The 25,475-nt window shown below is 38.5% G+C and overlaps 3 protein-coding genes across 5 annotated transcripts; all 3 read right to left on the bottom strand.

Annotated features, from left to right (window-relative positions):
* Positions 1–711: 711 nt before the first annotated feature.
* Positions 712–4,361, bottom strand: LOC130244723 (zinc finger protein 239-like). 3 transcript variants are annotated; one of them, XM_056477248.1, is made up of 3 exons: positions 4,278–4,361; positions 3,287–3,506; positions 712–2,961 (listed from the first exon to the last, which is right to left on the bottom strand). In XM_056477248.1, exons 2-3 carry the CDS (start codon positions 3,339–3,341, stop codon positions 2,003–2,005), a joined length of 1,014 nt encoding a protein of 337 aa, XP_056333223.1. In that variant the 5' UTR covers positions 3,342–3,506; positions 4,278–4,361; the 3' UTR covers positions 712–2,002. The 3 variants fall into 3 exon arrangements, with proteins under 3 accessions (XP_056333223.1, XP_056333224.1, XP_056333225.1); XM_056477249.1 differs by having other exon boundaries at positions 4,290–4,352; XM_056477250.1 differs by having other exon boundaries at positions 4,205–4,292.
* Positions 4,362–7,061: 2,700 nt separating this feature from the next.
* LOC130244671 (zinc finger protein 271-like) lies at positions 7,062–16,236 on the bottom strand. The gene is made up of 4 exons (XM_056477191.1): positions 16,152–16,236; positions 13,389–14,349; positions 12,846–12,868; positions 7,062–9,650 (listed from the first exon to the last, which is right to left on the bottom strand). The coding sequence occupies exons 1-4, from the start codon at positions 16,204–16,206 to the stop codon at positions 8,605–8,607; spliced, it is 2,085 nt and encodes a 694-aa protein (XP_056333166.1). The 5' UTR covers positions 16,207–16,236; the 3' UTR covers positions 7,062–8,604.
* A 3,126-nt stretch (positions 16,237–19,362) lies between these two features.
* LOC130244719 (gastrula zinc finger protein XlCGF57.1-like) lies at positions 19,363–23,378 on the bottom strand. Its single transcript, XM_056477242.1, has 3 exons — positions 23,229–23,378; positions 22,479–22,526; positions 19,363–20,507 (listed from the first exon to the last, which is right to left on the bottom strand). Exons 1-3 carry the CDS (start codon positions 23,281–23,283, stop codon positions 19,378–19,380), a joined length of 1,233 nt encoding a protein of 410 aa, XP_056333217.1. The 5' UTR covers positions 23,284–23,378; the 3' UTR covers positions 19,363–19,377.
* Between the last annotated feature and the right edge of the window lie 2,097 nt (positions 23,379–25,475).

Here is a 25,475-nt window from a genome sequence, read left to right as displayed (position 1 = left end):
CAAATTGGCAGGGGGCATTTTCAGTGACTCACAATTCGTAGGAGGACCATTTTAACATTCAAGCACAAGAAAAAAAGTGTTTACATTTCAAGCATTACCTGTCACCATGAATCAGCACATTTATTGCTTCACACAACTGCTGAAATATATCTGTGGCTGATTAAATTAGCATTTTAACATTTAAATAGTTATAATTTTGATAAAAAATAAATATTATTATTTTGTCCCAACCGATTGTTGCTTCACCAAAAGTAACAGATAGCGCAATAACAGCAGAAACAATTTGGGTACCTTTGCTGCCAATTATTCTTCTTAATATCGTCCGTTTTTTGTAAAACTACAACAAAGAGGATGGAAAAAAAGGTATATATTCACATTTACTTTAACTTGTTCAGTTCAACCAGCAGTAAAATGTACAGTTTTCATAGAAATCTCAATATGTGTATGAGGAAAATCTATAAAATGAAACCATTTCAATCGAATATTAGCAATATTATCATATTTGTTACACCGCCAGCATAGCATGTAAGCTATGAAAGTGTTTGTTCAGCAAAATAAAGGTGGTATAAAACTCATAATAATCAAATGACCCTTGAATATTTACAAAAATAGAGTTTAAATAAAAATAGAGCACCTATGCTCTTTTATTTCAACGTTTAAAGGTCTTTCCCCTGCCGTCTCTTGCAGAACAAAAGGCCAAGAAGGAGTATGTAGAAGAGGCCCAAGGATACATCCACCTTTTTACCGCCCCATACCACTTTTAGTTTATTTTATGTGGCTCAGAAAGATAGAGGTTTACAACCTTGCATAATCTACAGATAAGATTTAAATAAGATCACCATAAAAATGGCTACCCCTTTCCCCCTTAAACGTCTTGGTGGATCTGAGGTCTTCACAAAGTTGAATCTCTACAGTGCGTATAATCTCATTTGCATACGTGAGGACGGGTGGAAGACGGCCTTCGTAAGTCCCAATGGTCACTACAAAACCTAGTCATGCCCTATGGACTAGCTCAATCCCCTCCCTATTGCAAGACTTTATGAATGAGGTGCTTTGGGACTTCAAACTGTCATTGGATATACTGATGACAACCTAATCTACTCCCGAAGCCTGGCTGAAAATTACCACCACAATCTCAACACTCTGTCCACCATGGCCCCTGGGTGCAGCAGCGCAGGATGCATTCCGGGACCTGGGGCAAGATGTCTCCTTACCCGCCTCCTCCTGTGTTCGAGATCCCCACAGAGAACCACTTTTCTCTCTCCGCGAGACAGGTCTAGTGTCCTGTACCACCTGTTGGACTTCTTGTGCACAGAATAATACTGGAGGAGCTGGTCAGACAGTCATGTGTTGTTTTTGCCCGCCATCTCTCAGTGTCTTTGCTGAGCACGTTCCTGCTCACAGTGTCACCATCAAAGGCGTTGTGGATGGTTGAACACACTGACACCTCCCTTGTGTCCATCCATTTTACAAACAAGAATTATAGGTTCACTTTAAAATTACAAAAAAAGAAAAAAAAATCCCTAAAACAGCACTCTTAAAAAAAATAAAACATTTACAGGTGTAGACAGACAACCTGTCACTGATAAGCACCAAAATGGGATGCATTGAAAAGATGGAAAACAAAAGTAGATGGAAAAACAATGCTACCATGCAAAACTGATTAAAATTGCTATCTTTGTGACTAGCTGTAATGAATTGTGGTCCATCAACATTTTAATTTCCAGCACACACTCTGAGAGGATTGTGATGGTAACAGATTGGATTTGGTGCTTATTCAAATTTGGGTATCATAAGCATAAAAGTCAAATCTCGGTCCATCTTTGCTGATGATTTCCCTCGAAGGAAGCATGTAGATGTTAAAGAGTAAGGGACTTAAGACACATCCCTAAGGAACACAATGACAGACCTGTCCAATTTTAGAGTCGTTTCCCAAAAATTCAAAGTTTTCAGAGGCATGAAACTAATTTTGCACACGAGAAAATGTTTTGCTGCTTTAATATCATGTGTTCAACTTTTCTCCATGGTGGATTTGCATGTGTTTCTTAAGCTTTAATAAATGCGTGAAACTCTTCAGACACTGATCACACGTGTACGGTTTCTCTCCAGTGTGAGTCCTCTCATGTGTTTTCAAGCTTCCTGACTGACTGAATCCCTTGTTGCAGTGTGAACACTTGTACGGTTTCTCTCCAGTGTGAGTCCTCTCGTGTTTTTTCAGATGATCTACCTGATAAAATCTCTTATTACAGTGTGAACACTTGTACGGTTTCTCTCCAGTGTGAATCATTTGATGTGTTTTCAGGGTGCCTAGCTGACTGAATCTCTTGTTGCAGTGTGAACACTTGTACGGTTTCTCTCCAGTGTGAATCCTCTCATGTATTTTCAGGGTTCCTGACTGACTGAATCTCTTGTCGCAGTGTGAACACTTGTACGGTCTTTCTCCAGTGTGAGTCCTCTGGTGCAGTTTCAATTCGACAGCTGTAATAAAAGTCCTCTCACACTCAAAGCACATATGCTCTTTCGCACCAGTATGGATCTTCTGATGTTTTGCTAAATTTGACTGCATTGTAAAACTCTTTCCACACTCAGAACAGGAATACGGCTTCTCGTTTGTATGAACTATAAGATGGACCTTCAGCTGGGAAGAGCTCAAAAATGTTTTGCCGCAGTGATCACATCTGTGTGGCTTCTCTCCAGTGTGGATCATCATGTGTCGATTAAGGTGTGATGATTGTCTGAAACTCTTCCCACACTGAGTACATGTGAATGGTTTCTCTCCAGTGTGAATCCTCATGTGATTATTAAGGAACGACGACTTACTGAAACTCTTCCCACACTGAGTGCAGATGGATCGATTCTTGCCGTTTCTGTTCATGATATCATAAGTCTGTAATTGAGGTATTTCTTCAGCTTTGACATGTTGTTTCTCCTCTTTAATCTCCACGTGCTCTTCAATTAGGTCTGAAATAGGGTAAAATAAAAGTAAAAAAAAATCTGAACAAATGTTTAAGAGTGAAAAGGCACTGAAAACATTGACTACACATTTACATTGACCACAATTTTAGACTACTTATATATATATATATATATATATATATATATATATATATATATATATATATATATATATATATATATTATTGTTAATTTGGAACTCGATTATAAAAATGTATACTGAGCACAATGAACACAATTCTTGGTATATGTGGATTGTTGGTATATTTATTTGTTATATTACACTAATATATTTGTTCTCATTACTGAAGAACCCGCAATAAACACCTACCTATTTGTTCTTCAGCGTCTTCCTGTTTAATTCTGCAGGGTTCTGGATCACTCATGTTCTCTCTTGTCCTTCACTTCTTCCTGATGGTCTGATATGCTTGTCTTCTTTTAATGTGGACTGGTGGGAATATCCCAGTATTTATAGCTGAGGAGGAGGAGCTTCACTAAAGGAGGAGGAGCTTCACTGAAGGAGGAGGAGGAGCTTCACTGAAGGAGCAGATCTGCCAAAACAAACAAAAAAATGTTTTATACTATGGGCTTTGTTCACAAACATGACGAAGAACTACAGCGGTTTCCTGTTTACCTTTTTGTCATCATCTACCATTATCTATACCAGTCATGATTGTTTTTCATTACAAGGACAAGTTGGCCACAGAATATTAATCGAATATTCAAAGTAACATGGAAACAAATTAACGAATATAAAACCAACTTTACCTCTATTTGATCCACACAGTTGTACATAGAGGTAAATTTGGTCTTATATTCGCACATATTCGTTCATTTAGCAGTCTCTATGTTGTTTACCATGTTACTTTGAATATTCAATCGGAATTAGCATGCAAGTATGACTTCAAAACAACATTAGCACTATCTAATTCACTGTGAACAATGTTGTACTTTGATAGTCATTGACTGCTAATATGATTTCCCTATTTAGAATTAGCACAGAATACTTTTCTGAAATTATATTATTAAGGAGAATGTCTGAATATCTGAATATAAAACCAACTTTACCCCTATCACTTGTGCTTGCAATTCACAAAGCATGTGAACAAAACAACAACAAATATCAAGGTAGACCACACGAACAGTACTAATGTTGTTTTGAAGACGTACTTGCATGCGATTTCAGACTGAATACATATGGTAAAACCTCACAAATACGTTCACTAAACGAATAGAAAAGCAACTTTACCTTATTTAAATCTGACAACAAGGGTACTACTTAAGGACACTACTAAGGGCACGATTAAACAAAACAAGCTTACTTGGATACATACACGTACACACAACACTGCGGGACTGGATCGCCTCACTACACTTCTCACAGCCTGCACTGTTCCTCTTCTTTGGGTTCATTGACGAGTTGCAAACCAACGTTTAGGTGCATATCGCCACCTCCTGTGTTGGAGTGTGAATGGATTTCTATGGAAGCCGTTCCCGCCTTAACAAAAAAATAATACTAACTGCAGTAAACTGAGGTAAAACTGCAGTATATAGAAGAATTACTGCAGTAAAATTAATTGCAACTGCAAAAACTAAATATAATGAGTACAATTAAGTTTAAAAGCGATACAATTTGCAGTACATTGAAGTACAACTGGAGTTAAAAGAAGTAAACTGCATATTTACTGCACTGGCGGTGTGCTGCTTTATAGTCGTGGTAAGTAGCCTACTGTAGTACTGCACTTGCTCTGAGGGATTTGTTCTTCATCACCTTCCAACAGTATTTTGTACTTGTTTTTAAGAGATGTTTTTATTTCTGGAAAGTAATCTTCTTAAAAGAATTGAAAAAGTTTATTTGCAAAAGTTTTTATAATATTTAAAAATGTTTTTATGTTGTTTATTGAGTTCAAAGTACAACAACAACAACAAAATCTTTTTAGTAATGTGTATAAGTTTGTAAGTTTTCACTTGGCACAATGGCCGTTTCTCAATATGCGTTCTTATCTCTTCTTGATGATTGGTGTTGCTTGTCGGTTAGTGTGATTTCACCAAGTAGCACATGTTCCTGTATTAGCATCTAAGCTGATCCTGGAAGAACATTCCAATCAGCCAATAAGAATTAAGGGATACATTTACAGTTAATGTTAACGGGGAAATGAAGCACTCAGTCGAGTTTACGTTACTTTGTAAATTGATTTCCACAAGTAGTTCAGCTACATTCTCAACTAAAAAGCCTCAAAAGTACAAGATGATGTCCAGCAGCTGCAATATTTGTCAAACTGTAGTGAGTGTATTGATCTGCTGTCACTCCATGTGGGCGGAGTAATACAGAAGGGTGAGGAGGTTGTAGGAATTCTGATATCGCACTGCTGTCAGCCAATCAGATTTGAGAACCAGACAGAACATTTACATTTAGCAGACGCTTTTATCCAAAGCGACTTACAAATGAGGACAAGGAAGCAATTTACACAACTATAAGAGCAGCAGTGAACAAGTGCTATAGACAAGTTTCAGGTGTGTAAAGTCTAAGAAGCAAAGCATTAGCAGAACTGTTGAATATATAAATATAAATATATAATACATCTAATATAAATATATAATACATCTAATATAAATATATAATACATCTAATATAAATATATAATACATCAACAGAACTGTTGAATATATAAAAACTAGAGAATTTAACTTTTTAAAAAAATATATTTTTGTGTATCCCGTTGATTAAAGACAAGCTCATTTACATTATGCAATGCATTACATTACATTTTTTCTCAGCTCACATATTATCTTTTATCAAATATGTAAAATTAAAGGGCACATAGTTGACCTCTTTTTTATGATGTAATATTAATATTATGGTTCTTCTGAGTGTGCCAGTTTAGGTTCAGTTCAAAACACAATTCTGATTGTTTTATTATAATGTGATAAAAAGTGTCATGTTGGGGGCGTGTCCACAGCTCGCTGATTTATGGGTGTGTTGCTTCACATGTAGACAAGTTTCGGCTTCCCGCTAACGTAACAAGGGGCGGAGCCATGAGCTCACCCGCTCTGCGTTTGCAACAGAGTCTGACAGGCAGACTGCGAGAACGAGCTGGAGTGAGAGGTTTAGCATTCAGTCGTACATGTACGACTCTGACACAGACCAAGCAGAGAGTACAAAATCATTTGTGTCTTTGTACAGTTTTACAGCCAACTGTGTGCTAGTTTCAAGTGCCGAGCTTGTACACAGAAACTAATAACCACGCACACTGAATTAACTTTGACTGAGGCACCGGATGCGCCGCTCGAAGCCGCGACACGGCACACCAGACACTCTCTGTGGCGCGGCAAAAGCATGAAGTGTCCCGAATCGTCGCCCACACATTTTTGAATTCTAAACATAGATTTCTGCAGCGGTCCGCGGCGCCCAGCCGTCGACTTGAGTGTACCCTGATAGAAACCGATGTTTAGAATTCTAAAACGCATGCTAGTTAAGATCACAGGGAGCTTCTGGGATCGCGAGAAATGCAAACGGCTGAAGTATAAGGTAGACTCAATGAGAAGTACACATGTTTGCAAACCTACCTAAAGATACAGTCAATAATTCCGATTAGAGCGATAATGTGGAGAATATTGATCTTGAGTTGAGCCCAATGAGCCTCGCATCTAAAAATAGAGCTAGCGTGTTCCTTTAGTGATATCGCTTCGACTCACGCTGAAAATGGCTGACGTGAATCAACAAACTGAGGATATGATGACGCGCCTGTCAATCAATATTGGTGGGCGGGGGGACCGCTCTCCTATGTAAAGTTGCGGTCGATTTAAAAACCGCTCCAATTGGTCGACCGTTTTTTATGTTGTTAAATTGAAAAAAAAAAAAGTACTGGGTGTGTTTATATCACCCCAATATGAGTCTACACACCATACATGCACATATGTCTGTCCAAACAGCTTGAAAAGTAGATTTTTTACCATAGGTGCCCTTTAAAAAAACCCTCATACAAATACAAATGAACTACTGGAAGAAATGAAAATCCATCAATGGAGGATTTTACAGCAAAATATGTTGATTATTATGTTTCGTGTTTTACATCAAATATAATCTCACATTATACTACGCCTGTGTAATATTATCCTGTGCAGGTAAAACTGATGTGGAAAATGATTTAATTTTAATCGAAGTTTTAATGGATTATGTCCCAACACACTAGAGCAGTGGTTCTCAAACTGTGGTACATGTACAAGTGGTACGTGGAGTAATCGCTGAATAATTCAAGTAAAAAAATGAACTTGCTGAAAAAAGTTTGAGAACCACTGCACTAGACCAATTTAAAAGGTAGGCTGTTTTTACTTTAAAACTTTTGGGGCGACGCGGTGGCACAGTGGGTAGCACGTTCGCCTTACAGCAAGAAGGTTGCTGATTCGAGCCTCGGCTGGGTCAGATGGCATTTCTGTTTGCATGTTCTCCTCGTGTTCGCGTGGGTATCCTCCGGGTGCAAAACACATGTGGTAAAGGTGAATTGGGTATGCTAAAATTGACGTAGTATATGTGTGTAAATGAGTGAGTATGGATGTTTCCAGTGATGGGTTGCGGCTGGAAGGGCATCCGCTGAGTAAAAACATATGCTGGATAAGTTGGCGGGTCATTACAACCCCAGATTAATAAAGGGACTAAGCTGAAAAGAAAATGAATGAAGGTAATGGTTTTATAATGTTTAATGGTATGTGTGAATACCATTTGAACATCAGTTTGTAGGCCTAGTTTTTTTATTTAGAAGGTTGATATTTCTCACTAAATTATTAATTAATTTAATAAATTATTTATTTGAAGTTTAAAGAGTGAAGTTTTGAAGTTGTATGACCGACACTGGCCAATTTAGTGTTGGAGGTTTTGACCCGCCTGGTGGCCAATCTTCATTGATTGCACATTCTACCAGTAAGAGCAGAGTGTTTAATTAGCAGAGTAATAGCTCTTTTAAATAGATTTGCTTAAAATATTGCAACGCACAAAACATTATGGCGACACATCAGAGTTCAAAAACAGGACAAATTGTTAGTGCGAGTCTCGCTGGCCCATCTGTGACTAAAACAGCAAGTCTTCGCGGTGTACTAAGAGCCGTGATATCCAGAGTAATGTCAGCTGTCTGAAAAGGATTGAATCCTGGATTGTATTAAAAAAAGAACCCACAGCTGCCCAAAGTCACTGTAGAATTAAATGTTTACCTCAACTCTCCTGTTTCCACCAAAACTGTTCATCGGGAACTTCAGAGGATCAATATAAATGCCTGGGCAGCTAGTCAAAACTTTGCTCAATCGTACCAATGCCAAACATCGATTTCAATGGTGCCAGCAGCGACAATCTTGGGCGGTGGCCAATGTAAAACATATATTGTTCTCAGTTAAAGTCCACCTTCACTGTCTTTCCCACATCCAGGAGAGGGCGTTCATCATTTCAATGAACTATTGTGGTCTAAAACCAGGGATTTCAGTTTCATTGTCCAACCTCATGTAGATACTAAACAGTATGGAACCTAAGACAGATCCCTGACGAACACCACAGTGGACCAGTCTAATTTCAGAGTCATTGATTCCCAATAAAGTCAAAGTTTTCTGATGTTCAGACATAAAAACCTTTCGCACACAAGAAACTGTTTTGCTGCATTGACGTCATGTGTGCTTTTCTTCTCCACTGTGGATTTTCATGTGTTTCTTAAGCTGAAACAGACGTGGGAAACTCTTCAGACACTGATCACACGTGTACGGTCTCTCTCCAGTGTGAGTCCTCTCATGCGTTTTCATACCTCCTGACTGACTGAATCTCTTGTCGCAGTATGAACACTTATAAGGTTTCTCTCCAGTGTGAATCCTCTCATGCATTTTCAGATGATCTAACACATGAAATCCCTTGTCACAGTGTGAACACTTGTACGGTTTCTCTCCAGTGTGAATCATTTGATGCGTTTTCAGTTTTCCTAACTGACAAAATCCCTTATTACAGTGTGAACATGTGTACGGTTTCTCTCCAGTGTGAATCCTCTCATGTGTTTTCAGTCTCCCTAACTGACAAAACCCCTTGTCGCAGTGTGAACACTTGTACGGTTTCTCTCCAGTGTGAATACTCTGGTGCACTTTCAATTCTGCAGCCGTAATAAAAGTCTTCTCACACTCAAAGCACATATGCTCTTTCAGACCAGTGTGGATCTTCTGATGTTTTCCTAAATTTGCCAGCTGTGTAAAACTCTTTCCACACTCAGAACAGGAATACGGTTTCTCCTTTGTATGAACTATAAGATGGACCTTCAGCTGTGAAGAGCTCAAAAACGTTTTGCCGCATTGATCACATCTGTGTGGTTTCTCTCCAGTGTGGATCATCATGTGTCGATTAAAATATGATGATTGTGTGAAACTCCTCCCACACTCATTGCATTTGAATGGTCTCTCTCCGGTGTGAATCCTCATGTGATTTTTAAGGTATGATAATCGACTGTAACTCATCCCACACTGAGTGCAGGTGAACGGTTTCTCTCCAGTGTGCATCATCATGTGTTGATTAAGAGATGATAAGCGTCTGAAACTCTTCCCACACTCAGTGCAGATGCAATGATTCTTGCTTCTTCTGTTCATAAAATAAATATCAGAAGTCTGTAACTGAGGTATATTTTCAGCTTTGACATGTTTCTCCTCTCCACCCTCCTCGTTCTCTTCAATTAGGCCTGAAATAAAGGTAAAAAGGTCAGTTTTTGTTGTTTTTAGTAAGTCCAAAAAAAAAAAAGCTGAGCAAATGTTGAGTGAAAAGTCACTGAAAACATTTACGGCAGATTGACTACTTTTGATGCACATAAATGTAAAATAAATCAGATCATATTTACATTACTCTTATCTAGTGCTCGACCAATATATCAGCTGATATTTCTTATCTTTCAAATATCGGCCGATAAATGAGTTTGAGACTGCTATGTAATGGTTCATAATTTTATAGTGAGGCCCAAAATTATTCATTATGCATACATAAAATACAAATCTATATAGGATGGGCGCGCATCGAGGTTGCAGGAAAAAATAGGAGCGCTAGCATTTACAGCGAGGGAATGACATCTGATGCGGTACAGAGTTTGTTGTTGTATAAGAGATAAGTTATATTGACAACTGAAGGAACTCACGGGCATATTGCAGTGATCAACACCAGTTTGAATCTGAAATCTTGGTCAAGCGCCACATTGTCTGGTTATTGAACTGGCTCAAGGGCTTATACCAGGGGTGTCCAAACTCGGTCCTGGAGAGCCGGCGTCCTGGAGAGTTTAGCTCTAACCCTAATCAAACACACCTGAACCAGCTAATCAAGCTCTTACTAGATACACTATAAACTTCCTGGCAGGTGTGTTGAAGCAAGTTGGAGCTAAACTATGCGGGACACGAGCCCTCCAGGACTGAGTTTGGACACCCCATACCATCAAGATAACAGAGAGCCAATTGATTTGACTATTTTGACCAATACTTTGGCCGCAAGTGTTCGGGTATCCTTTACCAAACATGGCAAATGATTTAATCACCTAACAATGGGGCTATACAGGATTTTCAGCTGGAAAAACTAGCTAACTGCCCCCACGAGACTGTTTTCCATGACTCCCGGGTTATGTGGACATCCTACCTGCAGCCAAATGTACAATATTGTAAAGACAAAAACCGCATAGATGTTAAGATGAGGCGCCTGTATAGACTTTTATCAGCCTATAGTCTTCTATATAATAGTTTTGTTTTTACATAGTGTTGTGTTACGTAAATTATGTATTATATAATCGTATCATTTATTGTTCGGTACTAGGCTATTAATAACTGTAATTCTCAGATAGGAAAAGGCCTGGTTGTTTTGTTAGTTAAATATATCAAATGAATTAAAACGGTGTCTGTTGTGTGTGTTTATGACTGAGCATGCTCTGAGTAAGAGAAAACCCCAACAATCATATCAGCTTTCGCTTTACTCCTTACATACTCTCATACTAAAAATAAAAAAAACACCCCGGTTGCGAGCTTGAGTAGAAGGAAATAAATGCTACCATCCGAAATTGCTATCTTTAATTCCCTACACACACTCTGAAAGCATTGTGGAGGTAATAGATTAGATTTGGAGTAGGGCTGTGCGATTAATTGAAATAATATCAAAATTGCGATTTGGACATGTTCAATTTCTAAATCGCCTTACAGCACGATTTTCCCGCAATATGGTATTTGAACCAATCAAAACGCAGCCTAAACAGAGCATGAGAACAGGAGACTGAATAGCCTGCATATACAGGGATGATGAGTTCAGCACAGGAGGACTTGGTGCTAAAAAAAAGTCAACATCTGTAGTGTGGGATTAAGTTACTTTGGATAAAGGATGTATGTCAGAACCAGGTAATTTGTAAGTCAGTCATATATCGCGTCTAAAAGCACGTGGAAAGCGTGAGCACTTTCAGCATGCTTTGCGATCGCTCCTTTGTCGTTGCTCTGTGATCATCAATTGTTTTCTCAGAGGATGACAACCTAACAAAACATTGCTGCGGCTCCCATACAAGTTTTATTTATGGAGATAATTAAAAAGCACTTGGTGTTCAGGTGTCTTGTGTTTGTCTGAGGTAACCGAAATGTGTATATTCCATACCGAGTATGAAGCTGATCGGTCAGTTCTTGTTACGCGACTCGTGGTGCGACATTCTGAAGACTTAAATGTAAAGATTGTCTAAAAAGAGATGTTTTCAGCTGGGTGCACCTGACATACACACGTATGCCACTCTTAATATGTGCAAGCAATCCACGCGACTTCATTGGAAATAATGAACTTGTGCACGGAAAAGACGCGATATATGAACGGCCTATTTCACGGCAGCGTCCAAAAAGGTCTATGATGCATGACAAAACAAATCTGTGAACACACAAGCAACTACTTCTGATATTTGGTCAGGCAGAACATCGGAGCCTTACTTGCGTTTGACAGTCCACACTCACACACATTTGTTTTGCCATAGGCTAGTAATTGTCTAGAGACAATGTTACAGCTTTACTAGGTGATTTTTATTTCATTTTATGTCTGTTTTTGAGATGTTACAGGTCTTAGATAAAGATCTAATTGTTTTTCTTTTGAAATGTTTCAGATTCACACTGTAAACACAGATGGAGTCTGTCTGTGACAAAATCGTGATCAAAATTGAAGTCGCAATATTGTTTAAGAAAATCGAGATACGTTTCTTTTAACCAAATTGCACAGCCCAAATTTGGAGCTGATATAAATTTGGGTATCATATGCATAAAAGTGATATTATTTAAAATCAAAAGGAAGCATGTGCAGGGGTTCGGTAATGAAACTAAAACTGGCCAATTTAGTGTTGGAGATTTTGAGTGGTGGCCAATCTTCATTGATTGCACATTCCACCAGTTAGAGCAGAGTGTAAAGGTTTAATTAGCAGAGTAATAGCACAGATTTGCTTAAAACATTGCAACGCACAGTACATTACTGATGACATATCAGAGGTCAAAAACAAGACAAATTGTTGGAGCAAGTCTTGCTAACGCATCTGTGACCCAAAGTCTTTGTGATTATCAAGAGCTGCAGTTTCCAGAGTAAAGTCAGCAAGCCACCATGAAGAAGAACCACATCCAACAGGGGTAACTGTGGACACAAGAGGAAGCGTGCTAACGCTTCAGATTATTCCAAAAAAACAACACCCACAGCTGCCCAATTCACTGTAGAATTAAACGTGCACCTCATCTCTCCTGTTTCCACCAAAACTGTTGGTCGGGAGCTCCACAAGGTCAATATACATGGTTGGGCTTTGGTCACTTGCCAATAGCAAACATCGGTTTCAATGGTGCCAGCAGCGAAAATCTTGGGCTGTGGACAATGTGAAACATGTATAATTCTCCAACGAGACCTCCTTCACAGTCTTTCCCACATCTGGGAGAGTTACGGTGTGGAGAAACCCCAAAAAAGTTTCACCCAGTTGCATACCCAAAGTGAGGCATGGAGGTGGATCAATGATGGTTTGGGCTGCACAGTCACCAGACCTAAATATTATTGAGCCACTTTGGGGTTTTCCTCCATCACCATCACACAGTGACCTGGCCACTATTCTGCAAGAAGAATGACTTAAAATCCCTCTGGCCACTGTGCAGGGCTTGTATCTGTCATTCCCAAGACTAACTAATGCTGCATTGGTTGCAAAAGGAGGCCCTACACCATATTATTAAGAATGATTGTGGTCTAAAACCAGGCATTGCAGATTCATTGTCCAACCCCTGTAGATACTAAAAAGTTTGGGATTTAAGACAGATCCCTGAGGAACAGCATGGCAGACCTGTCCAATTTCAGAGTGATTGTTACCCCCCCCAAAAATTAAATGTTTTCTGACATTCAGGCATGAAACACCCTTACCAAACAAGAAACTGTTTTGCTGCATTGATGTTATTTATTCAGCTTTTCTCCACTGTGGATTTTCATGTGCTTCTTAAGCTGAAACAAATGTGTGAAACACTTCAGACACTGATCACATGTGTACGGTTTCTCTCCAGTGTGAGTCCTCTCATGCGTTTTCATGCTTCCTGACTGACTGAATGCCTTGTCGCAGTGTGAACACTTGTACGGTTTCTCTCCAGTGTGAGTCCTCTCATGTCTTTTCAGATGCTCTAAACCATAAAATCTCTTATTACAGTGTGAACACGTGTACGGTTTCTCTCCAGTGTGAATCATTTGATGTGTTTTCAGGCTTCCTGACTGACTGAATCTCTTGTCGCAGAGTAAACACTTGTAAGGTCTCTCTCCAGTGTGAGTCCTCTGGTGCAGTTTCAATTCTCCAGCTGTAATAAAAGTCTTCTCACACTCAAAGCACATATGCTCCTTCACACCAGTGTGGATCTTCTGATGTTTTCTTACATTTGACTGCTGTGCAAAACTCTTTCCACACTGAGAACAGGAATACGGTTTCTCCTTTGTATGAACTCCAAGATGCATCTTCAGCTGTGAATCTCTCAGAAATGTTTTGCCGCATTGACCACACTTGTGTGGTCTCTCTCCAGTGTGGTTCATTGTGTGCAGTTTAAGGTAGTGTGATCGTGTGAAACTCTTCTCACACCGAGTACATGAGAATGGTTTCTCTCCAGTGTGAATCCTCAGGTGTTTATTAAGGTATGATAATCGTTTAAAACTCTTCCCACACTGAGTGCAGGTGAATGGTTTCTCTAGAGTGTGGATCCTCGTGTGTTTTTCAAGGGCTGATGACAGTCTGAAACTCTTCCCACACTGAGTGCAGATGCAATGACTCTTGCATTCTTGTGATTCTTCTTCTTTTATAAAATGGATATCATAAGTCTGTAATCGAGGTATTTTTTCAGCTTTGACATGTTTCTCCTCTTTACTCTCCTCACTCTCTTCAATTAGGTCTGAAATAAATGTAAAAATGTTCGGTTTTAGTAAGAAAAATGTTGAAAAGTCACTGAAAACATGGACTACTTTTGACGCACATAAATCAGATCATATTAAGTTTGGGTTTTAGTGCTCAACCAATATATTGGCTGATATTTCACATCTTTCAAATATCGGCCGATAAATTTAGCTGTTTAGCCGGTAAGTTTTTATTGTGATGTTGCAGCAGACATTTTTATTACAGTGTTCTGGCTGTGCAAACAGTGATTATGTTCTCACTTGCTTCCTGCTAGTAATTAAAGGCAAATAATAGTGATTGTTTCTCAATATGCGTTCTTAAGCATTCTTGTGTCTGTGTTTTCTTGTGTAATCTCATCATCAACAGCCAAAGTTCAGTTGGTATATTTATTTTCAGCCCACGGCTCTCAATGACTTTTGAATTTTGGCCAATATTTGTGCTAGATGGGTGCGTCACTGTCAAGTGCTACCAAACCATTCTGGAGGACCGTTTGCTCCCAATGTTTCAAACACTGTATCCTGATGGTTCCGTGTATCAGGATGATAAAGCACCAATACACACAGCAAGACTGGTGACAGAGTGGTTTGATGAACATGAAAGTGAAGTTGAACATCTCCTATGGCCTGCAGTCACCAGATCTAAATATTATTGAGCCACTTTGGGGTGTTTTGGAGGAGCGAGTCAGGAGTTCATACAAAAGAGAAATTTTCATGCTTTAAGATGCATCTTCAGCTGTGAAGCTCTCAAAAATGTTTGGGCACATTGATCACATTTGTGTGGTCGCTCTCCAGTGTGGATCATCATGTGCAGATTAAGGTGGTATGATTGTGTGAAACTCCTCCCACACTCAGCACATGTGAATGGTCTCTCTCCAGTGTGAATCCTCATGCGTTTAAGGTATGATAACTGTCTAAAACTCTTCCCACGCTGATTGCAGTTCAGTGTGGATCATCATGTGTTTTTCAAGGGACGATAACGGTCTCAAACTATTTCCACTCAGATCTGCATCAAGTGATCGCCGTTTCTCACAGTACATGCCTTGCGTGTAGTCCTGGGTTTATACTTCTGCATTCTGTTTGTGTTGGTCTGCAAGGACACATAAGAAACGCTAGCTGGCAGTGAGATATTATGTTCCTCAGCTGGTTTTGTAGTGTGCAGCTGGCGCATTATGGCTGCTGTTGTGTCATCCATGTGGATGATGCACACTGGTGGTGGATGAGAGTACCCCAAATATGTGTAAAGCGCTTCAAGTGTTCAGAAAAGCGCTATAGAAATTTATGGAATCATTCTAAAGGAAACAAAAGTCTCCATCAGGAGCTCCTTCACAGGACTCGACACTTGTAAACACTCGCTCCAAAAGACTCACTGCTCTTCCACGGTTCTCAACCCTGCCCACACATCACCGCTATCATTGTATTTCTGTTTGTGTGTGTATATGAAGAGTTTAGATGTAAAAACCTCTAAATGCCGCCTGAAATGTTCCTCTAAAATTAGCATTTTATCAAGCTTCTGTTTGTATGTTCAATAAAATCACTTTTATGGCAAAGAATAAGTTATTTTCATGGTCTTTAAAGTAAAATATCTCAACGTAAACAAAGGAGGCTGAGAAAAATGATCATTTTCGATAGAAATGTCAGACGGCACTTATATGTTTTTGCATTTGAACTCTTATATATATATATATATATATATATATATATATATATATATATATATATATATATATGAACTTTTCAAAACTTTCATCATTATTGTTCTTCAGCCTCACTATTGAAGAATTAGCAATAAACACCCACCAACCTATTTGTTCTTCAGTCTCTTCCTGTTTAATTCTGCAGGGTTCTGGATCACTCATGTTCTCTCTGTCCTTCAATAAACTCTGTCTTTGCTGATTTCACTTCTTCCTGATGGGAATATTCCAGTATTTATAGCAGAGGAGGCGGAGCTTCACTGAAGGAGGAGGAGCTTCACTGGAGGATAAGCAGATCTGCCAAAACTAAAACCAAACAAAATGTAAAAAAATGTTACACACAGTTGCAAGAAAGTATGTGAACACTTTGGAATTACTTGGATTTGGGCAAAATTTCATAGAAAATGTGTGAATGATCTTCATTAAGTCACAACAGTACAAAGCTTAAGCTAACACCACACAACCATAATATGTTTTCATGTATTTGTTGAACACATTGTGATAAACACATTCACAGGACTTTTTTGATCCACTTTAAAAGTTGACTACTGTGATAAATTAAAAGGAGCTACTTTAGATTAGTTTACACTAAATTATGCGAATACAATGAGAAACCACATATTTAAAATCAGCAGCCGTTCACTCTCAAAAATAAAGGTACGCAAGCTGTCACTGGGGTGGTACCTTTTCAAAAGGTATAAATTTGTACCTAAAAAGGTTCATATTAACACCTCAAGGGTGCATATTACTACCTAAAAAGTACAAAACTGTTCCTCTTAAAATTTGTAGGCACTAATATACACCTTTGAGGTACTGTACCAATTTGAACTTTTCATGTACAAATGTTTACCTTTTGAAAAGGTACCACCCCAGTGACAGCTTGTGTACCTTTATTTCTGAGAGTGTAGAAAGTTACGATTACTCAATGTTGTGGTTTTCAGTGAATGCTGATAACATTACATTTGTTCACTGAGCAGTGACAGTTTCTACCCGTTTCAAAAAGAATATTAGTTGTTCATTTACTATTTATAATTTTGATAGTTCAGCAAATTCTGATGCTTAATATCCCATTGTCAGCATGTTTGTCTTTATTTCATAATGCGAGTATAATAGGAGAACAACACTTGATTTGATTTTTGTTTGAATTTGGGATATTTAGAGAAGTATTGAGGTAAAGTTGGTTTAATATTCACACATGAAGCCTTCCTCTTTAATGTAATTTCAGAAAAATATTCTTTACAAATTCTAAATAACATTTGTGAAATCATATTCGCAGCCAACGACTGTGAAAGTACAACATTGTTCACAGTTCATTTAATAGTGCTAATGTAGTTAATTCATACATGTGATTATTTTATGATTCACTAATAATATTCTTAATATTCTAATATATAATAGGCCTAATATTCAATGTACCATGATAAACAATGTAGGAAGCATGTCACAAGTCATCAATGAACGCATATGCGAATATAAAAGCAACTTTACCTCAAAACCCATCAACAGTTCCTTCCTTTGTAATAGGTGTGATCTGTACAAAGATAAATACAAAAATATGAAGACTAATAGATATAATTTTAAGACAAACACAATATTTGACAATACAATAACAACTTGCTCTATATCACTGAAAGTGAAACACTATAACATAGCCTAATGGATTTCCACATTACCATCTAAACAAACTATTTTACCATACACTATTGATCAACACACACTTGTGCTTGCACTTCACAAAGCATCTGAACAAAACAACTTATATTAAAAGGTAGAACATACAAACAGTACAACTGACGCACTAATACATTTTGATTGAGGTAAAGTTGATTTAATATTCACACATTCAGACTTTCCCCTCAATAATATTTCAGAAAAGTATTCTCTGCTAACTCTAAACAGTGAAATTTAAGAGCAGCCAGTGACTACAGAGGTAAAGTTGGTTTTATATTCGCATATTCGTTCATTTAGAAGTCTCTTTATTGTTTACCATGTTACTTTGAATATTCAATCAGAATTAGCATGTAGGTATGACTTCTAAACAACAATAGCACTATCTAATTCACTATGAACAATGTTGTACTTTGATGGTCATTGACTCCTAATATGATTTCCCTATTTAGAATTAGCAAAGAATACTTTTATGAAATTATATTATTAAGGAGAATGTCTGAATATCCGAATATTAAACCAATTTTACCTCTATCCAGTGACTATCAAACTACAACAATGTTCACAATTAAATGCTAATGTTGTTTCCAAGAGATACTTACATGTGATTTCGGACCGAATATTCAAATAACCAATAACTACTTAATTAACAAGAGTACAACTTAAGGACATTAAAAAGACTACTACTTAAAACAAACTCACTCAATTGGATACTGACGCGTACACACAATACAGCTGGACTGGATCGCCTCACTTCTCTCAGCCTGCACCGTTTTCCTCTTCTTTGGGTTCATTGATGAGTGGCAAACCAACGTTTAGATGCATATCGCCACCTCCTGTGCTGGAGTGTGAATGGATTTCTATGAAAGCCCACTCCCGCCTTTACAAAAAATAACTGCAGTAAACTGAAGTAAAACTGCAGTAGAACAGCAGTAGATATAAGGATAACTGGAGTAAAATTAATTTCAACTGCAAAATTGAAATATAATGAAACAGTTCAACTACAGAACAATACATTTCAACAGCAGTGCAATTTACAGTACATTCAAGTACAACTGAAGTAACACAAAGTAAACTCCATATTTACAGCACTGGCATTGTGCTGCTGTATAGTCTAATATGTCAATGATGTGGTGTGTAGCCTATTGTAGTACTGCACTTTCTTCATCAAATTAACAATCAAGTGCTATGCATCAAGTTGATATTGCACTAATACACACAGCAAGACTGGTTACAAAGTAGTTTAATATAAACAGAAGGGAAGTTGAACATCTCCCATGGCCTGCCAGTCCCCAGATCCAAATTGAGCCACTTTGGTGTGTTTTGGAGGAGCGAGTCAGGAAACTGTTTCCGCCACCACCGTCAAGTAGTGACCTGGCCACTATTCTGCAAGAGGAATAGCTCAAAGTCCCTCTGACCACTGTGCAGGACTTGAATCTGCCATTCCCAAGAGCATACTAAAAAAATTGTGGTCTAAAACCAGGCATTGCAGTTTCATTGTCTAATACCTGTAGATACTAAACAGTATAGAACCCAAGTTAGATACCTGAGGAACACCATGGCAGATCTTTCTAATCTTTCTAGAGTCATTGTTTCCCCCAAAAAGTTTCCTGATATTCAGACAGTAAACACCCTTAGCACACAGTAAAATGTTTTGCTGCATTGACGTCATGTTTGCTGCTTTTCTCCACTGTGGATTTTTATGTGTCTCTTAAGCTGTAACAAATGTGTGAAACTCTTCAGACACTGATCACATGTGTACGGTTTCTCTCCAGTGTGAATCCTCTCATGTGTCTTCATGTTTCCTAACTCCCTGAATGTTTTGTTGCAGTGTGAACACTTGTAAGGTTTCTCTCCAGTGTGAATCCTCTCATGCAATTTCAGGGTTGCTAACCGACTAAATCGATTGTCGCAGTGTGAACACTTGTACGGTTTCTCTCCGGTGTGAGTCAATTGATGCATTTTCAGGCCTCCGAACTGACAGAATCTCTTGTCACAGTTCGAACACTTGTACGGTCTCTCTCCAGTGTGAATCCTCTGGTGCAGTTTCAAATTTTGAGCTGTGGCAAAAGTCTTCTCACAATCAAAGCACATATACTCTCTCACACCAGTGTGGATCTTTTGATGATGTCTCAAATTTGACTTCACTGTAAAACTCTTTCCACACTCAGAACATGGATAAGATTTCTCCTTTGTATGAATTCTAAGATGGTCCTTCAGCTCTGGAGCCCTCAAAAATGTTTTGCCGCATTGGTCACATTTGTGTTTTCTCTCTCCAGTGTGGATCAACATGTGCAGATTAAGAGCCGACGATTGTCTAAAACTCCTCCCACACTGAGTGCAGGTGAATGGTTTCACTCCAGTGTGAATCCTCATGTGCTTACTAAGACATGATGATTGTCTGAAACTCTTCCCACACTGAGTGCAGGTGAATGGTTTCTCTCCAGTGTGGACCCTCATGTGTTTATTAAGGTATGACAATTGTCTGAAACAATTCCCACACTGGGTGCAGGTGAAAGGTTTCGCTTCGGTGTGAACCCTCATGTGTTTATTAAGGTATGAAAATTGACTGAAACTCTTCCCACACTGAGTGCAATTGAAAAGTTTCTCTCCAGTGTGGATCTTCATGTGTCTTTTAAGATTTAATGACTGACTGAAACTCTTCCCACACTCAGTGCAGACGCAACAATTCTTGCCTCTTATGTTCTTAAAATCAATATCACAAGTCTCTAAATTAGGTATTTTTTCCACTTTGACATGTGTCTCCTCTTCACTCTTCTCATTCTCTTTAATTAGGTCTGAAATAAAGGTTAAAAAAAAAAGAGTTCAGTTTTTACTAAGTCATGAATGCTGAGCAAATGTTGAAGAATTAAAAAACACTGACACATTGAGTACACAAAATATTGACGCACATAAATTGGGATGCAGCAGTTCTTTTTTTAAAATGAGTAAAATTTGTAAATGAACAAAATGAGTGATTTCTGTAGTGACAAGTTGCGAAAGCAGTGCAGTGCAGGAGGACCTGCTGTAAACCTCTATCAATTATTTCATTTAACAAATTACTCATTAAATTGTATTTTATTAACTTCTACCCCTAATCCAAACCCATCCCTCCCCAGAATGGTTGAGTGATCGGCTCCCAATCTGGGCTTGGGTGAAAGCCCTGGAAGTCTATTTCCATGGGCCCCTGGCAGCTGAAACGAAGCCCAGAAAGAGTGACTGATTTTCCACTAATTGTGGCGGCCTGTTTGGGCATGGAAGAAAGGCCCTAAGAAGTCCTATCTAGAGGTCTTTATAAAACCAAGCTGCCCCAGAAATAGTTACTGATTCCTGCCAATTGTGGTGGCCGTTTTGGGCACAGAATAAGGCCCTGGAAGGTCCCATTCAAGGGTCTTTAGGAAGCCAAGCTGCCCCAGATAAGTGACCGATTCATGTGTGGCAGCCGTTTTGGAAATGGAAGGCCCTAGAAGACCAATCCAGGGGTCTTTAGAAAACCAAGCTGCCTCCAAGGCAGGAAGCTCCCAGCTGGGCTTGGAAGAGTGGGCCTCTGTAGCCGGGGGATGGTGGGTCTTTCTGGAATGGAGTAGGGGGATGGTGGGTCCAGAAAGCTATGCAAAACTGGAAATGCTTAAAGTTCCTGCTTCAGTCACTCATCCGGGGGGCTTGAAGCGCCAGGCTGTGCCCACCAAGGCACCCCTTATTTTGGCTTAGGTGCCAGAACGTCCTGCGCCTGGAAGTTTGACCATGGAAAAAGGGCCTTGGAAGGTCCCAGGGGCCTTTAGGAAGCCAAGCTGCACCAGAAAGAGTGACCAGTTCCAGCTAAAGGTGACAGCCCATTTGAGCATGAAAGAAGGGCCCTGGAAGGTCCCATCCAGGGGCCTTTAGAAAACCAAGCTGCCCAAGAAAGAGTGACTGGTTCCCGCCAAGTGTGGCAGCTCGTTTGGGCATGGAAAAAAGGCCCAGCAAGGTCTCAACCAGGAGCCTTTAGAAAGCTAAGGTGCCCCAGAAAGAGTGAACGATTCCCGCTAAATGTAGTGGCCATTTTGGGCATGGAAGAAGGGCCCTGGAAGGTCCCCTCTTATAACTTATTTTAGAGTGGTAATCACAATACCGTGAAACTTGATATTTTTATGCAAGGTTATCATACTGTCAGAATCTTATACTGGCCCATGCCTACTGGGGGGTGAAATGAAGGGGGTGTCTGCGGTCTGGCTGGCCACATCCCAGCTGATCTCTGAAACATACCCAGAAAAGGGTAGGGTGATTCCCAGCCTGGTAGAACTTGTGACAAAAAGTGAAGTTGACGCAGTGAAGCTGCCCAATTGGTGCGTTTGATGGTTATGGTTCCTTTGAAATAAAAAAAATAATAATAATTCAGTCTTTGGAACATCCATGGTTCCTTTGCAAGGAAAAAAAAGTTGTAACAGCAAAAGCCTTCTCTCTGTTGGTTGAACTCTGTGGGAAGGATTGGAGGCAACGGATACACACCCTGGGGGCGCTGGGTGTCCTCCCCTTGTTTTGGCTGACTCCACAGGGCGTGTGGAAATTCACACAATTATATACATGCTAATTTTTAATAACTTAATCTAAACAACTAGTTTAATATATTGGACTCTACAAATATCAACCTTTGTACAGTCAACCTAAAGTTAGGTTAAGCTTTGTGATGAGCACAATATTTGGTTTATTTAGATTGTTGATATATTTATTTGTTATATTATACTCACATATTTGTTATCATTATCGAAAAACCAGTAATAAACACCAACCATCAGTCTTCAGTTCTTCAGACTCTTCCTGTTTAATTCTGCAGGGTTCTGGAAATTAATAAGAGATAATAATTTTATTTTCAGTTCACATTTTCATTATTAAAATCACAAACTTACAGCACGAGTTCGCCACAGAATAGATTATGCATTCATTTAGCCAATTTATCTTCATCCTCTTGCTAATGAAGATGTTGGACTGAAGCAGCTAATGTTCATTTACACTAAGGAAGGGCAGAGGGTTGCTGAAGAACTACGGAGAGATTTCACTTGCTGTCTGGGCTTTCACTGCCAAACTACACGTGCCAATTAATTTCATTACACATAACTTAATTTGTAAACTAATTTGATTTGTTTTCTTTGCATATATGAATGTCTTTGGTTGTCACCAACATCCAGTGAAAATTTCAAGTCAACAGCACCTTTAGAAATATGTTTTCTGAGAAAAATGGTGACATGTTCAGTACTTATTTGACGTGCGTCTGTGTTTATTTTACACGTTACTTATCATTTTTATTTATTAATTCTTTCCCAGTGATGGGTTGCAGCTGGAAGGACATCTGCTGTGTAAAACACAGGCTGGATAAGTTGGAGGATTCTATTTTAATTTAATTATTAAGTAAAATAAGTTATATGGCCTAAATACCGGCCACCCTGCATTCCAAGGTCTCATATATTAGCAAACAATGCATATTGAAATTTTTATTATTGTCCTTTAGTCTCCTTATTGAAAAATCAGCAATAAACACCAACCTATTTGTTCTTCAGTCTCTTCCTGTTTAATTCTGCAGGGTTCTGGATCACTCATGTTCTCTCAGTCCTTCAATAAACTGTCTTTGCAGATTTCACTTCTTCCTGATGGGAATATTCCAGTATTTATAGCTGAAGAGAAGCTTCACTGGAGGATAAGCAGATCTGCCAAAACTAAAACCAAACAAATTGTAAAAAATGTTACACACAGTTGCAAGAAAAAGTATGTGAGCCCTTTGGGATTGCTTGGATTTTGGCATAATTTCCCAGAAAATGTGTTCTGATCTTCATCTAAGTCAAGACAGTAGAAATATTAAGCTAACAGCACACAACCATAATCTTTGAACAACTGGTTCAAACAGTTCAAAAGTTGACTATAGCGATGATAAATTAAAAGGCGCTACTTTAGATTAGCTTACAGTAAATGATGTGAATACAATGAGAAACCACATATTTAAAATAAGCCGCAGTAGAATGTTACGATTACTCAATGTTGTGGTTTTCAGTGAATGCTGATAACATTACATTTGTTCACTGAGCAGTGAAAGTTTCTTTCGGTCTCAAAAGGACATGTTTGTTGTTCATTTACTATTTACAATTTCAATATTTCAGTTTTGTAGTACTACAACTGATGCGTTAATAAATCTTGATTGAGATAAAGTTGGTTAAATTCACACATTAATAATAATAATTTCAATAAAGTATTCTCTGCAAATTCTTAACAGTGAAATCATAATAGCAGCCAATGACTATCAAACTACAACATTGTTCACAGTCAATTAAATGCTAATGTTGTTTTGAAGACATACTTGCATGTGATTTCAGACCGAATATTCAAAGTACTGTGATAAAAACAGGGAGATTTCACAAGTTCGTTCACTGAACAAATGTAAACAAACTTTACCTCATTTAAATCTGGCGGCAGTTTAATACTAACGGTCGGCACTGGTGAGAGCTCACTACAGCAGAATAATCACCAATAACAACTTAATCAACAAGAGTACAACTTGAGGACAATACAAAGGGCGCGATTAAACAAAACAAACTTACTCGGATGCACGCGCTTACACACAATACAGCTGGACTGGATCGTCTCACTTCACTGTTTTTTTTCCTTCTTCTTCTTTGGGTTCATTGACGAGTTGCAAACCAACGTTATGGTGCATATCGCCACCTCCTGTGTTGGATTGTGAATGGATTTCTATGGAAGCCCGTTCCCGCCCTTACAAAAAAAAATAATAATAACTGCAGTAAACTGAGGTAAAACTACAGCAGTATGTAGATGGATAACTGCAGTAAAAGTAATTGCAACTGCAAAATTGAAATGTAATGAAACAGTTCAACTGCAGTACAATTAAGTTCAACAGTACAATTTGCAGTACATTGAAGAGCTGGGGTAAATAAGTAAACTGCATATTTACTGCACTGGCATTGTGCTGATAGAGGTAAAGTTGGTTTTATTTTCGCACATTCGTTCCTTTAGAAGTCCCTATATTGTTTACCATGGTACTTTGAATATTCGATCAGAATTAGCATGCTAGTATGACTTCTAAACAACATGAACACTGTCTAATTCACTATAAACAATGTTGTATTTTGATAGTCATTTGCTGCAAATATGATTTCCCTATTTAGAATTAGTAAACATTACTTTTCTGAAATTATATTATTAAGGAGAATGTCTGAATATCAGAATATAAAACCAACTTTACCTTTATATTGTGCTGCTGTACAATTTAATATATCAGTGACGGGGTAAGTAGCCTACTGTAGTACTGCACTTGCTCTGAGAGATTTGTCATCTGCCAACAGTATTTTGTTCTTGTTTTTTTGTAATCGTAATCTTCTAAAGAAGTTTAGAGTTTATTTGCAAAAACTGATATTATTTTCACGAATTTTAAATGTTTATTGAGTTTGAAAAATAATATTTATGAAATATACACATTACTAAAATGATTTTGTTGTTATTATATAAGTTTTATTCTTAAGTACAAAAATACAATGGCAAAACACATTGGCTGTTTCAATATGTGTTCTTAAGCGGTTTTGGGTCCTTGTGTAACGTCAACACTGACCGCCAAAGTTCAGTTCCAAAACTCAAGACCGCAAAAATGGAGGACACGTAAAAGAACCTAGATGCTTTCTTGATATCGAGGATGCATCAATGTGGACTTCAGCACAGTACTGCCTACAGTAGTCCCAGAAGTCATTGCGGCTGAATAAAGGATCTGGGAAGTGCAGCATTTTCAT

Source organism: Danio aesculapii, chromosome 17, assembly GCF_903798145.1.
Source record: "Danio aesculapii chromosome 17, fDanAes4.1, whole genome shotgun sequence".
NCBI lineage: Eukaryota > Metazoa > Chordata > Actinopteri > Cypriniformes > Danionidae > Danio > Danio aesculapii.
Note: the sequence above shows the minus strand (reverse complement) of the source record. Positions and strands in the feature narration are given on the sequence as shown.

Coding starts and splice junctions, on each gene's coding strand:
- LOC130244671 (XM_056477191.1), bottom strand. CDS start 16,206: ATGAGTGATCCAGAACCCTGCAGAATTAAACAGGAAGAGACTGAAGAA. Junction 14,350..16,151: donor AGAGACTGAAGAACAAATAG/GTTGGTGGGTGT, acceptor CATTTATTTCAG/ACCTAATTGAAGAGAGTGAG. Junction 9,651..12,845: donor TGGGAAAGACTGTGAAGGAG/GTCTCGTTGGAG, acceptor CCTTTATTTCAG/GCCTAATTGAAGAGAACGAG.
- LOC130244719 (XM_056477242.1), bottom strand. CDS start 23,283: ATGAGTGATCCAGAACCCTGCAGAATTAAACAGGAAGAGACTGAAGAA. Junction 22,527..23,228: donor AGAGACTGAAGAACAAATAG/GTTGGTGTTTAT, acceptor ATTAATTTCCAG/AACCCTGCAGAATTAAACAG. Junction 20,508..22,478: donor TGAAGAACTGAAGACTGATG/GTTGGTGTTTAT, acceptor CCTTTATTTCAG/ACCTAATTAAAGAGAATGAG.
- LOC130244723 (XM_056477248.1), bottom strand. CDS start 3,341: ATGAGTGATCCAGAACCCTGCAGAATTAAACAGGAAGACGCTGAAGAA. Junction 2,962..3,286: donor AGACGCTGAAGAACAAATAG/GTAGGTGTTTAT, acceptor ACCCTATTTCAG/ACCTAATTGAAGAGCACGTG.